Raw genomic sequence first — 14097 nt, 5'->3', positions numbered from 1 at the left:
CTGGTGCAATGCGCAGAGATGTTTTATAAGCTCATATTTCGCTAATAACACATAATAAATTGGTAAACGAACGTAGTACTGCAAATATACACGTTGACTGCTGTTTTGATAGGGTTAGGGTCTTTACTCTTGGCTACATTTGAAAAAGAAGCACAACATTACTTAATACAGACTGTATTGATCTATTTATGATGTGAAATAAATGTCATACCAGGATCGGGCTTAAGAGATTAAAAACCTCGTAAAAATATCGAAAATAAAACGCGTTGATTGTGCACTCTGTTAAAATTAAGCCTTTCAAGTTAAGTTGGATTTAAATCGGGTTTGATTCCACCGGACTGGCAGGAGAAATCTGTGGTGGGCGGGGAGTGAACAAGTTGAATTGCTCTTGAGTAAGGCACTTAACCCTCAACTGCTCCCTATACACAGGACTATGGCAGCTCACTGCTCCCAAATAGGTTAGAATGGGTTAAATCAATGCAGAGGACAAATAATAATGTACTTTGCAATAAAGACATTCTATTCTACTCGTATCATAATTTTGCATCATAGGAGGCAGTGCTTAATGCCCAGGAGGAGATGACCAGACAGAAAGGGGTGATTCTGACACAGGACAAGGAGATCAAGGTAAATATGGTCTATTTCAGTATTTTAAAATGCCTTATTAGTTTGCTACATCAGGTCTGGATTGTCCCGAGTGTCCTTTTTGATATAATATGAATGATGAGCATTTGTAGTAACTGAAGTGATTCTTACTGTTTAGATGTTGACGTGTGATTTGATATGAATTGAACGCTGCAGGTTAAGAACACGGAAGCTAGCGAGATGAGGGGGAAGAACAACGAGGCTCAGCTCAAGATCCAAGAAATGGAGCACAACATCAGCAAACACCGCAAAGAAAGCCAGGATGCTGCTGCCAGGGTACACACACACACACACATACTCACAATGAAATATCACACTTTCCTTCTTTCAACCCCTTAGTAAATATTTCGCCAAAAACACTTAAAATCATTGCTAAACAAACGTAGTGCTGAGAATATACACTTTGACTGATGTTTTGATAGGGTTAGGGTCTTTACTATTGGCTACATTTGAAAAAGAAACGCAGCATCACTTAATACGGACTGTATTGATCCATTTTTTACTTGAAATAAATACGATTGGGAGGTTAATGTGTTTGTCGCTTTGATATGATTAGTTTCCCAAATACTTAACCGTTTCTCACTGTAATTATCTCTCTGTCTGACTCCGGTATCTCTCAGGTGTCTCATATGCTGGAGGAGCATGACTGGATTCAGTTGGAGAGAAACCTGTTTGGACAGCCCAACTCGGCCTATGACTTTAAGACAAACAACCCGCGTGAGGCAGGCCAGCGTCTGAAGAAACTGGAGGAGACCACCTCCAAGCTGGAGAGGAACGTCAACAAGAGGGCCATGAACATGTTGAACGAGGCTGAGGAGAGGGTGAGAATCTGGTGGTGGTGGTAGGGGAACACCAATGAGAAGGCCTTGAGAAGGCCTCACGACAGCAGCTAGTGTCGTGAGGGCAGGGTGGGTTAACCTTGCACAGCAGCTGGTGCCGTGAGATAACCTTGCACAGCAGCTGGTGCCGTGAGATAACCTTGCACAGCAGCTGGTGCCGTGAGATAACCTTGCACAGCACCTGGTGCCATGAGATAACCTTGCACAGCAGCTGGTGCCGTGAGATAACCTTGCACAGCAGCTGGTGCCGTGAGATAACCTTGCACAGCAGCTGGTGCCGTGAGATAACGCGAGCATCCATGTCGTCAGTCTTAAAAGTGATGTGCTTGTAATCGGCATCCAAAGTTTCTTTTGTTTCCGTGTTTACTTTAGTCCTGCTTACTGACCATTGAGTTTCGACTGGTAGCTGAAGTTAGGATTGTGTGCGTCTATTCCCGGTACATAAAATTAAGGGGAAATGGAATGGAATCAAAACATAAGGAAAGTGCATTGTGAATTTATGAGATAGGCCTATCCGCTTTTGTAGCTGGTCATCCTTCTATTGCTTGGAAATAAAAATGTTGATCATTCCCGACGCTCTATTGCCTCGAGTGGAGACTGGTTTTATTATCCTAGTTTTCATGTCATTTGGATGAATTCATGCAGAATGTAGGAGAGGTGTAGGCTAATATCCACAATGAGGATCTTTCCCTTATTTTTAACAACATGAATGCTCACACTGTCCCTCTTCTATTTAGTGCATTGTGCAAACGCACTGTTGCTGCTCTGGACTAGGGATGCACCGATATCGGATATCGGCCCCGATATGACTAAAATAGCTGGATCGGGTATTCTTTTTATTTTAAAATTTTGTAATAATAAATGTTTTAAGTCAAGCCTGTTTCCTTGCACAAAAGAATGATCCCAGTCTCTTCCACACAGTGAGGCATACAGTTTATTAATTGAACAATGGGGATCGGTACTCGGTATCGGGCGATACCCAAAGCCCAGGTATCTGTATCGGGACTGAAAAAGTCTGATCGGTGCATCCATAGTCTGGACTGGTCTGTCCTCTCCAGACAAGCTTTTGCTGCTGCGGGGCCCAGGCCAGCATCAGACTGCAAAAGGTGTACATTTCAAATAAAATGGTTGTCATTGACCAATGTTAAAAATATTCAAGCACAGCAAATATTAGGCTGATCATTCCACATCTATTAACTCTTTAAAATACATTCTGCTTCCCTCCCCCAGTACAATGATCTGATGAAGAAGAAGAGGATTGTAGAGAACGACAAGTCCAAGATCTTGCAGACCATTCAGGAGCTAGACCAGAAGAAGAATGAGGCTCTCAACATTGCCTGGAAGAAGGTCTGCCCTCTCCTCCCACTCTACCTTTATCTCCTCCCACTCTGCCTTTATCTCCTCCCCCTGCCTTTATCTCCTCCCACTCTACCCTTATCTCCTCCCACTCTACCCTTATCTCCTCACATTGTACCTTTATCTCCTCACATTGTACCTTTATCTCCTCGCACTCTACCTTTATCTCCTCCCACTCTACCCTTATCTCCTCGCACTCTAGCTTTATCTTCTCCCCCTGCCTTTATCTCCTCACACTCTACCCTTAATCTCCTCCCACTCTACCCTTATCTCCTCGCACTCTACCGTTATCTCCTCCCACCCTGCCTCTATCTCCTCCCACCCTGCCTCTATCTCCTCCCACCCTGCCTCTATCTCCTCCCACCCTGCCTTTATCTATCTCCTCCCACTCTGTCTGACTCCCTCCTTTCCTCTCTCTCTCACACATTCCATCTCCATCCCTTTACTTTAGCCCATGTTTTAATGTAATACCTCCATCCCTTCACCTCAGCCTTGTTTTCGAGTGAAGACAGTACTTGTTTCTCTCTCCCCCCCCCCCCCTGCAGGTGAATAAGGACTTTGGCTCCATCTTCTCCTCCCTGCTGCCAGGGTCCAACGCACGGCTGGCGCCTCCCCCAGGCTGCGGGGTCCTGGCAGGCCTAGAGTTCAAGGTGGCCCTGGGGAACATCTGGAAGGAGAACCTTTCTGAGCTCAGTGGAGGCCAGAGGTCAGCAAACACACACTGGTGTATATATCGATTAGGGGTGCACCGATATATTGGTCGGGTATTGGTATCGGCCGATAAGTGCCTTGTTGACTGCCATCGGATAAGCTTAAATTTGCCGATGGCAGTGGCCGATAAATATCCGTCAATTTGTGTTGCGTCAAACTGGTCCACACGTTCAAACTTTGAAAAAAGTTTCAGTCAAGCGACCTGCACAACCTACCCCCACACATGCTACTGCAGCAAAGTTACTTATGATTAACAAAGGCATTTGTTTTGTAGCATTAATTAACGTTACATGTTCAATAACATAGCATATTTACTCTACCATATAGCATTGTTGGTCATTCATATCTCAGTTCCTTCCTTTGCTCAGAGAGCCTGTACTGAATTGTACCCATTCTGTAATCTGTTAATAAAGTTTTCAATCAGACAAATGTATAGAAAAGCTTTTATTATAACATTCATTGCAGTAAAATCATTATGCCTCGTTTGGTACTCCTGCGGAGCGCTGGTAGTCTACTCGTGGCCGGCGGGGAGCTACCGTTATTAGCTAACTACGGTATGTTTGTTGTTGATCTCTCGTGTAAATCAATGGCGGACTTCCCGGAAGTAAAAAACAAACAAGCGCTTGCCGATTGGTGGTAAGAACAGCAGAGGCGGGTGCAAGCGGTGTGACGTAATTGGCAGAATCGACTCAATCAAAATTGTTCCGTTTGCCGTCTACCTGCATTGCTTTGGTTGAGAGAGAGAGTGCAAGACAAGTTAGTCTGTTAGGTTATGAAAGCCAGTGAGTATTATATGACTCAGACTTCAGCAATAATCATGACTCATGAGCATTATAAAATAAACACACATGGCATGGTAGAATACCATAAACATATTTCTGGATGTTTCCTTTTTTTAAGTAAGTAAAGAGGCCTATGTTCATATCGGTGAGCACAATTTGTAACACAAAAAGAGAGACGTGTAGCCTATTTATTTATTTATTTATTCATTTTATTATTATTATTTTATTTGTTGCCATGCCTAAAATAATAGTCAAGCATAGGGCTAAAACATTTTCATAAACAATAATATAATTTTTTGTTATATGGTTATAATAAAAGCTTTTCTATACATTTGTCTGATTGATTGAAAACGTTATTAACAGATTGCAGAATGGGTACAATACAGTACAGCTCAATACAACAACAGTGGACTGGAGGATGAAGACTAGAAAAGACTTTCGGCTTTTTTACATAAGGGTCCTCCATTTTCAATTCATCAAAACATTTAGAGACATACAAATATACAGTAGTTTCACACCAAAAAAAAAGTATTACAATTTTTTTTATATATAAATCTTTTATTATTATTTTTTGCCACAAATATCGGTATCGGTAGTTGAACAATCGGTATCGGCGGCAAATTTTCATATCTGTGCATCCCTAATATTGATGATCTGTTGGGTCCATTCCTCGCTATATCAGTTGATTATAATAGGGTGGAAGGCACCTGTTCAGTGCAGTGTTAAGACCTTACTATAAAAATATATATATATATTGGGCGGCTACGTGGCGTAAGTGGGCAAGGCGCTCGCCACGAATGACTGAGACGCTGGGCTTGCCTGTTCGAGCCCAGCGCTCCACATTGCTTTCAGTTTAGCTGGTCGTTCATACTAATACACATTGGCCGTATTAGGGGGTGGGAAACTGATGGGTGGGGATCGGGCGTTGTGGACAGTGACTCCTACAGGTCGGTTGGTGCGCCTGCGCAGTAGAATCAGGAAGTGTCGGGGGCAGCGTGAGCCTCCCACGCGTTACTCCTCGCCACTGAGAGATCGAGCTGCGCAGGTGAAAAGATGCGACTGCTGTTACCTCAATTACCGGAGGGGACTTGTGCTATGTATGACTTAGTCCACATTGCAGCCGGCTTGTGGGAGGCAAGAAACAGCGTTCGTGACAGGGGAGGGTTGAATTGGATGATACGAAATTGGGATGGGAGAAAAAGAAAATGGGAGAAAAAGTGGATACAAAAAAAATATATATATATATATTTCTCTGTAAAAAAAATAGGCAGAACAATTATTGCAAACTCATGATTATTTGACTCAAACCACTGTAGTTCTTTGTGGGTGGTGGCTCTAAATCACAGGCTGCGTACAAAATAGGTATAAATATATATTCATAATGAATTATATGTCCATATTAAATAAATGTTATGCTTTGAAAGTTTGAAGGCACAACAATTTCCAATGAATATTGGGTTAGAAAATGCCGGATTTAACATGACTTCCTTTAATCTAATTGACTTCAAAGTCTGTAGTCTTGTCGCTTGTTGGATCATGATAACCTGTGTGTTTGTCAGTTGGTTGGATCATGATAACCTGTGTGTTTGTCGCTTGTTGGATCATGCTAACCTGTGGTTGTTGGATCATGCTAACCTGTGTTTGTTGGATAATGCAAACTGTGTGTTTGTTGGTTGTTGGATAATGCTAACCTGTGTGTTTGTCTGTTGTTGGATAATGCTAACCTGTGTGTTTGTCTGTTGTTGGATAATGCTAACCTGTGGTTGTTGGATAATGCTAACCTGTGTGTTTGTCTGTTGTTGGATAATGCTAACCAGAGTCCCGTTCCCCGTACCTGGCTAACTGAGTTAGCCGGATAATTTCCAGCATAGCCTGACTTAAGCCGGACCTTTCTGTTCCCCGACGCTCGATTGTCTAAATCACCATGACAACAGATCAAAAAGTTTGAGCCTGGTCGAGAGCAGGGTTAAGTTCAGTTAGCTGGATTAACCATGGCCACGCCCCCGCAAAGAAAAGCCAGCTTGCTTCCTGAAATGATTCTCACAGTGTAGATCTGCATTATACCATTCTGAATTATGTTTCGTTTTCCTAGAGGGGGCTTTTGAAATGTATAATAATAGAACTAAATGCTGATAATAAATCATATTCAGCCTATAGATTTACTTTGTCCTAAATAAAATAATGCACGTCATATACGGCGCTCGGAGTGCGATACACGCTGCAGGCGCATTGCAAATGTGAATCCCGCGGGGATATTTTTAATGAATGAAACCTATCGGCCGTTTGGCTCTGATTAGTTTCATATATTCTCCGCTGTAGATTTGCTTAACGGAGCGCCCGGATTGTGTTTCATTCAAGCATAAAATTGAAGTGTCTATGCGTGGATTGTGGTTTTTGTGGATTATGAATTACGAGGACTCTGAGGATTGTTGAATTGTATCATCACTCACACGTTATTGTGATATTGTAACTGGGATTAAAATGTCTGATGAGATGCGCTGTTTGACGGATTTGAGAAATTGAATGAGCCGTTGACGTCACATTAATGCATTTGAGAATAAAGAGATAAAACTTCATTCAAAAGAAAAATATTCGAAACACGGGTCTCTTGTCCATTAATGGATACACAATGGATATATCCCGTCTGGCACAGTGGTCCAACTTAATCCTGTCAACTGGGCGACCCGAGTTCGAAACCCCGCGTTTCGAATTAATTTTTTTTGGAATATAATATTAATGATTATACGCAAAAGTAGCCTAGTTTTAAGTTAAAATATTATAAATCTACATGCATTGAGGATGTCATTCTTTATATAGCTCTAAACGTGCACCAAAGTATTTACATTGCAAAAAGAAGAAAAAGACTAGAAGGAGGGGGATTCGAACACGGGCCGTCTGCGTGAAAGGCAAAAGCACAAACCGTCACACCACAGTGCAGATAAGTAAAATATCCACCATACATCAATCAATAGATAAGAGAGCCGTATCCTTATTCTGAAACAGTTGAACTAATTATTTTCGCTAGCAAGATCTCATTTGATTATTCAATGCATAAACCTACTGCCAGCAGGAACGTTTAAAGAAATATAATCTGATTGATTGGGGTAATGAGGGATTTAAAATTAGCCTATAGATTATGCATTTAACTTGTCGGCGAGGCTATTGAGCCGCCTGCAATCTGTTAATAAAGTTTTAAAACAATCAATCAATGCCGTTAGAAGAGATCAGGATTTCTGCGATCTACACCTGCTGTCTTTTCAACTGAAGCGGCCGCGCGCAATTATCCTGAGTATCAAGTCTGGTTCGAATTAACGAGACTGAATCAGCGTTCGAGGAACAGGGAAAGCGCGGATTCAAACATCGGGTTAATTGAATCTGGATAATGGGACTTTTGATCGACTTAGTTGAACCAGGTACGAGGAATAGGGCCCTGTGGTTGTTGGATAATGCTAACCTGTGTGTTTGTCTGTTGTTGGATAATGCTAACCTGTGTTTGTTGGATCATGCTAACTAGGGAAAGGTACCTTTCACATTTGAACCGATACGGTACCGGTACCTGTGAATCGATACCGGTACCCAACGGTACCCTTTTTCGGTACTTTAGTCTAAAAAAAATTAATTTACCTAACTCAGTTGTAAAAAAAAAAATCCAAACTTCAAATAACTACAATTTCGACCGTTTTCGGCTTGCCATTGCTCCAACTGCTGCGTTGTTGAATCAAGTCAAATCCTAGGTAAGCATATATTGTGTGTGTGAATGTTGACATGAAAAGAAAAAAGGTAAAAAAAATAGTAAAAAAAGAAAAGTTTTCGTTTCGGTATCTCACTTGAATCGATACTCGGTAATACCGACGTGTTTCGGTTAGGTACCTCAAAAGTACAGAATTCGGTACCCATCCCTAATGCTAACCTGTGTTTGTTGGATCATGCTAACCTGTGTGTTTGTCTGTTGTTGGATCATGCTAACCCGTGTGTTGGTCTGTTGTTGGATCATGCTAACCTGTGTGTTGGTCTGTTGTTGGATCATGCTAACCTGTGTGTTTGTCTGTTGTTGGATCATGCTAACCCGTGTGTTGGTCTGTTGTTGGATCATTCTAACCTGTGTGTTGGTCTGTTGTTGGATCATGCTAACCTGTGTGTGTGTCTGTTGTTGGATCATGCTAACCTGTGTGTGTGTCTGTTGTTGGATCATGCTAACCCGTGTGCTCCACAGGTCTCTGGTTGCCCTGTCGCTGATCCTGGCCATGCTGCTGTTTAAACCGGCTCCCATCTACATCCTGGACGAGGTGGACGCCGCTCTGGATCTGTCTCACACACAGAACATCGGACAGATGCTGCGCACTCACTTCAGACACTCGCAGGTGCAGCAACATGGACCCATCTCAAACCCCGCCCCTCTTTTCTTGATCCTCCCATCACAGCCGTTGCTTTCCCTATAGGCCACACCTCGAAGGAAGTGACCGTTGCGGTTGTAGGATCAAGAGGGCAGGGTTTTGAACCGAGTTTTTGGTGTCAACTCTATAAAAAAACAACCTCAAATAATGGAGTCTACTGGTTCGTGCCCAGCTCTCGGCGTTGCTTCCGGCTTGGCCGGCCGTCATACTAACACAATTGGCAGTGTTAGGGGTGGGAAAGCCGGTGGGTGGGGATTGGACGTTGTGGACAGCGACTCCTACAGGTCGGTTGGTGCACCTGTACAGCAGAATCGGGAAGTATCGGGGGCAGCGTGAGCCTCCCACGTGTTACTCCTCGCCACTGAAAGATCGCGCTGTTCAGGTGAAAAGATGCGACGGCTGCCTCGTGTACCGGAGGGGACACGTGATGCAAGGCTTGGTCCTCCTCACTGCAGCCGACCAGTGGGAGGCATAGTCTAGCAGCGTTCGAGACAGGGGAGGGGAGAATTGAAGGGAGAATTGGTGAAGCGAAATTGGGATGGGACAAAAATAGAAAAATAAGGAGAAAAAGTGGATAAAATAAATAAATAATGGAGTCTACTGCTGGTTCATTGGTTTTCTGTGTTGTAACCTACCATGCTTCTCTCTCTGTCTCTGTCTGTCTCCCTCTCTCTAGTTTGTGGTGGTGTCCCTGAAGGATGGCATGTTCACCAATGCTAATGTTCTGTACAAGACCAAGTTTGTGGACGGCATGTCCACAGTGTCCCGCACGGCCCTCAGCCAGAATGACTACATTCTCCCGCAGAAAGGTCCCAAAGATAAGAGGAACAAGTAGCTCCTATTATTTTCAGTTTGTCTCGTCTTTTTGTTTTCTGTCCGTGCGTTTATCCATGTGTGATGTGTTAATAAATAATCACTCGGGTTCTATCCCATCTTTTAATGTTTTAATCTCTTCATGTTACTCTTGCCTATTGTGAGACGTAATAGTTTTTATATGCAAATAATGTTTCTATATAATTATGTTTTTAAATAAAGTTACTTATACATACAATACGTGTATTGATTTTGGGGTCACCTGCAAAATTGGTAGTGGTTTAATATCACTTATTTCATTCACTATGAGCCAAATGAATGAATGTACTGTCAAAATTATTATTCTGATCATGGATTTCATTCTCTAACACAGTGGTTCCCAAACCACTCTAGCACTCTAGAGCGAGCGCCCTCTCGGTGGTGCGTGACATGAAAAGGCTAATGGTGTTTTTTAGGTTTTTTTTTACAATAAAATTTCATAAAAATCTTAGTAAAACCTTTAGTATTATGGATATTAAACATGCTGGCAGAGTACATGCATCCATGTTGTCGTGAACATTTTAATTAAATAAAGAAATTCCCTGTCCATAGTCACCGTGGGAAGAGATAAAATAGGTGACAGGGGGTGCACAGCCAAAAAAGTTTGGGAACCACTGCCTAACATATCCCTACCTACAGTGAAGACGACCTGGATTCATACGAGCAGCATCTGTTCAGTTGGGGTGTCTGCAGCCTAATGCATTAAAATTTTAGGGCCCTTGATATGGAAAAGTTTGAAGATTTCTTCATGTTGCCATGGTCAACTAATGTCTCATGGGGTTTGTTTGTTGGCAGTCTTGAATTGATGTCCATGCGAATGGCGAAAAACACAGATTTTCATAATTCCTGAAGCAGACAACCTACAAAGACAGATGAACACACTTTTTCCCCACATCATTTTGACACCAGGAATCCAATGGAAAGTACAGATGGAAACATAGGTCCACCTACATGGTCTGGATTTTTTTCGCCACCTGTTTTTTCTTAATCCTTGAAGTGTCTATTTTAAGATTATGTCCCATGTGGTTTCTTTTTAACCCTTTATTACACCTATCCTGAACGAAAACCTGAAAAAGAAAACAGCATAACTTTTGAAGTCAACAACATATAGAGACAAATTAAAACATTTCCCCAAACAATATTGACCCAAAGAACTCAGTAAAATTGTTGTTTTTAAGATTCAAACACATCTTGATTCTATTTCAGGACAAGAAAATGCTAAAAAAGCTGAAAATGTTTAGATCACATCTCTATTTTCCTACTTTACTCAAATGTAGTCCATCAGATGAGATCAATTTGAGGTTAATATTGGAAATACAATGTTAATAAAGATTGTATCATGCTGTTATGCCCTAAATATTGTAGATTTTGTGTAAACGAGGCCAAAAGTAATGTGACTAATGTGAAAAGACTAATTCGTCCTACATAGACAAATTAACACATTTTCCTATACAATTTGAAATCCAGTGAAATATGTTTTGTTAAGGTTCAAACAAAGTACTATTACAGTACATCTTCTCTGTTGGCACAACATTAAAACCTAAACTACTAATCATCATCATCAAAGAGATCGTCAAAGTCCATCTCTCCAATCTCCATCCTCATCATCCACTTTATGTTTTGCATAATCGGCCTCCTTATTAAGAGCTTCTTGCTCTTCTGACTCCGCTTTCTGGGCCAGTACCTCAACAAGAGAAGGAGGGAGGATGGGTCCAATCGTCCAGACAGGCTCTAACACCCCCTCATCCATTATCTTCTCCCAGCCCATATCCTGATCATAGGGTTTGGTCATCTCAAATATTGGCTGGTCTGCTCTTTTGTAGCAGGCAACTCTGAAGTTGACTCGCTGTACATGTGGGATGAGACAGACCATGGGAGGAGGCAGGCGTTCAAGGTCTACTTTGGATTTTGCATCCAGGACTTTATCAAGACCCACCATTTTCTGCAGCATCTTGGCCCGCACAGCATCAACTGACTTCATCCGACCATGGCCATCCATAATGCATGTGAAGGACTCCATCTCCTGTTGGAGCTCATCTGTCACCAGCCATAATGCACCAAGCTGACTGAAAGCCTTCTGGAACTTAGGGTTCTTCTGCAACTTCTTCAAGGGATTCACCTTTCCCTTGCCTTTGAAGGCGCTGGTACAGTCTTCCCCAGAAAATACATAGTATCCCAGCAGAGTGCTGCAGTACTCAGGGCCCAGAGACTCAGCCAGTTCAGACACATTTATCAGCTTGCGATGCATGCCAGTGCCGTGGTCGAGATATATGGAGAGGTTGATCCTGCTGGCATGGTAGAGGAGGATCATCAGTATATGGAGAGGTTGGTCATGCTGACATGGTAGAGGAGGATCATCGGTATATATAGAGGTTGGTCATGCTGACATGGTAGAGAAGGATCATCAGTATATGGAGAGGTTGGTCATGCTGACATGGTAGAGGAGGATCATCAGTATATATAGAGGTTGGTCATGCTGTCATGGTAGAGGAGGATCATCAGTATATATAGAGGTTGATCCTGCTGACATGGTAGAGGAGGATCATCAGTATATATAGAGGTTGGTCATGCTGACATGGTAGAGGAGGATCATCAGTATATAGAGGTTGGTCATGCTGACATGGTAGAGGAGGATCATCAGTATATATAGAGGTTGGTCATGCTGACATGGTAGAGGAGGATCATCAGTATATAGAGGTTGGTCATGCTGACATGGTAGAGGAGGATCATCAGTATATAGAGGTTGGTCATGCTGACATGGTAGAGGAGGATCATCAGTATATAGAGGTTGGTCATGCTGACATGGTAGAGGAGGATCATCAGTATATAGAGGTTGGTCATGCTGACATGGTAGAGGAGGATCATCAGTATATATAGAGGTTGGTCATGCTGACATGGTAGAGGAGGATCATCAGTATATAGAGGTTGGTCATGCTGACATGGTAGAGGAGGATCATCAGTATATATAGAGGTTGGTCATGCTGACATGGTAGAGGAGGATCATCAGTATATAGAGGTTGGTCATGCTGACATGGTAGAGGAGGATCATCAGTATATAGAGGTTGGTCATGCTGACATGGTAGAGGAGGATCATCAGTATATAGAGGTTGGTCATGCTGACATGGTAGAGGAGGATCATCAGTATATAGAGGTTGGTCATGCTGGTAGAGGAGGATCATCAGTATATAGAGAGGTTGGTCATGCTGGTAGAGGAGGATCATCAGTGTATATAGAGGTTGGTCATGCTGGTAGGAGGATCATCAGTATATGGAGAGGTTGGTCATGCTGACATGGTAGAGGAGGATCATCAGTATATAGAGGTTGGTCATGCTGACATGGTAGAGGAGGATCATCAGTATAGAGGTTGGTCATGCTGGTAGAGGAGGATCATCAGTATATAGAGGTTAATAGAGAGGTTGGTCATGCTGGTAGAGGAGGATCATCATTGTTTGTCTTGGCAAAAAAGCCATCGGGAGAGCCAAGTGCATGAGGCGAGAGAGGGTAATGCATGAGTTCTTGGAGGTTGATGGGCATATCCAGATCCAAAGTAGACCTTGAACACCTGCCTCCTCCCAAGGTCTGTCATCCGACATGTACAGCGAGTCAACTTCAGAGTTGCCTGCTACAAAAGAGCAGACCAGCCAATATTTGAGATGCTGATGAACTTCTCATTTAAGTGTATATAACCTTGAATGTTTGTGTCACTACACTGTTTTTGCTACTATCTCGTTTGTTTTGCAAAACGTCAGCGAGGTAGCCTGCTAATAGAGGCACTTCCTCCTCTTCCATTCTGCTTTAAGCTGTTTCCCTCCTTCCTATGCCCTTCTGACTTCTGGACTCAGACTTGTGGTGTCTCCCTCTCGCCCGATGGGACAACTGAAAAACAAGTTTTCGGTACCTGTTTTGGATTGATTAAGTTACTTTTGACATCAGAAGAAACTGATGAACTTCCCATTTAAGTGTATATAACCTTGAATGTTTGTGTCACACTGTTTTTGCTACTATCTTGTTTGTTTTGCAAAACTTCAGCGAGGCACTTCCTCCTCTTCCGTTCTGCTTTAAGCTGTTTCCCTCCTTCCTATGCCCGTCTCACTGAAAAACAAGTGCAAAAAAAGAATTTTCTTTTTACACAACAATGACTTTTGCAAATTCAATTTATCTTTGAATGTATGAATATTTTCCTTTTTCATACAGTAAGAGAGATTCTGGAGGCCAAAAACCATGCAACATGGAAAGAAATCGTCAGTGGCCTATGCTCCGCAGGGAGTGCAAAGGCTTAAGTCAAGTAAGTCAAGAGAGATTGTGATTATACTACAGCCCCACTGACAGTCTGTGGAGGGTGTAGACTACCATATGCCTCCTCCGATACATGTGGAGTCGCCAGCCGCTTCGCTTCACCTGACAGCGAGGAGTTTCACTGGGAGAACTTAACGAGTGCGGAGGTTCACGCTATTTCCCCCAGATCCCCTCCCTGCTGAACAGGCGCCCCGACCGAACAGTAGTTGCTGTTTGCAGCGA

General features: G+C 42.7%; 1 protein-coding gene across 1 annotated transcript in view; it reads left to right on the top strand.

Annotated features, from left to right (window-relative positions):
* Positions 1-9767, top strand: part of smc2 (structural maintenance of chromosomes 2) — a 65418-nt gene extending 55651 nt beyond the window's left edge. Inside the window, exons 19-25 of the mRNA XM_084318065.1 lie at positions 553-627; positions 802-921; positions 1266-1466; positions 2715-2831; positions 3386-3546; positions 8547-8694; positions 9404-9767. Of these exons, the coding sequence (XP_084174191.1) occupies positions 553-627; positions 802-921; positions 1266-1466; positions 2715-2831; positions 3386-3546; positions 8547-8694; positions 9404-9562 (981 nt within the window). The 3' untranslated portion in view covers positions 9563-9767. The remainder of the gene's footprint in view (positions 1-552; positions 628-801; positions 922-1265; positions 1467-2714; positions 2832-3385; positions 3547-8546; positions 8695-9403) is intronic.
* The last annotated feature ends 4330 nt before the right edge of the window (positions 9768-14097 follow it).

Source organism: Notolepis coatsorum (genome assembly GCF_963971535.1).
Source record: "Notolepis coatsorum genome assembly, chromosome: 7".
Taxonomy (NCBI): Eukaryota; Metazoa; Chordata; class Actinopteri; order Aulopiformes; family Paralepididae; genus Notolepis; species Notolepis coatsorum.
Note: the sequence above shows the minus strand (reverse complement) of the source record. Positions and strands in the feature narration are given on the sequence as shown.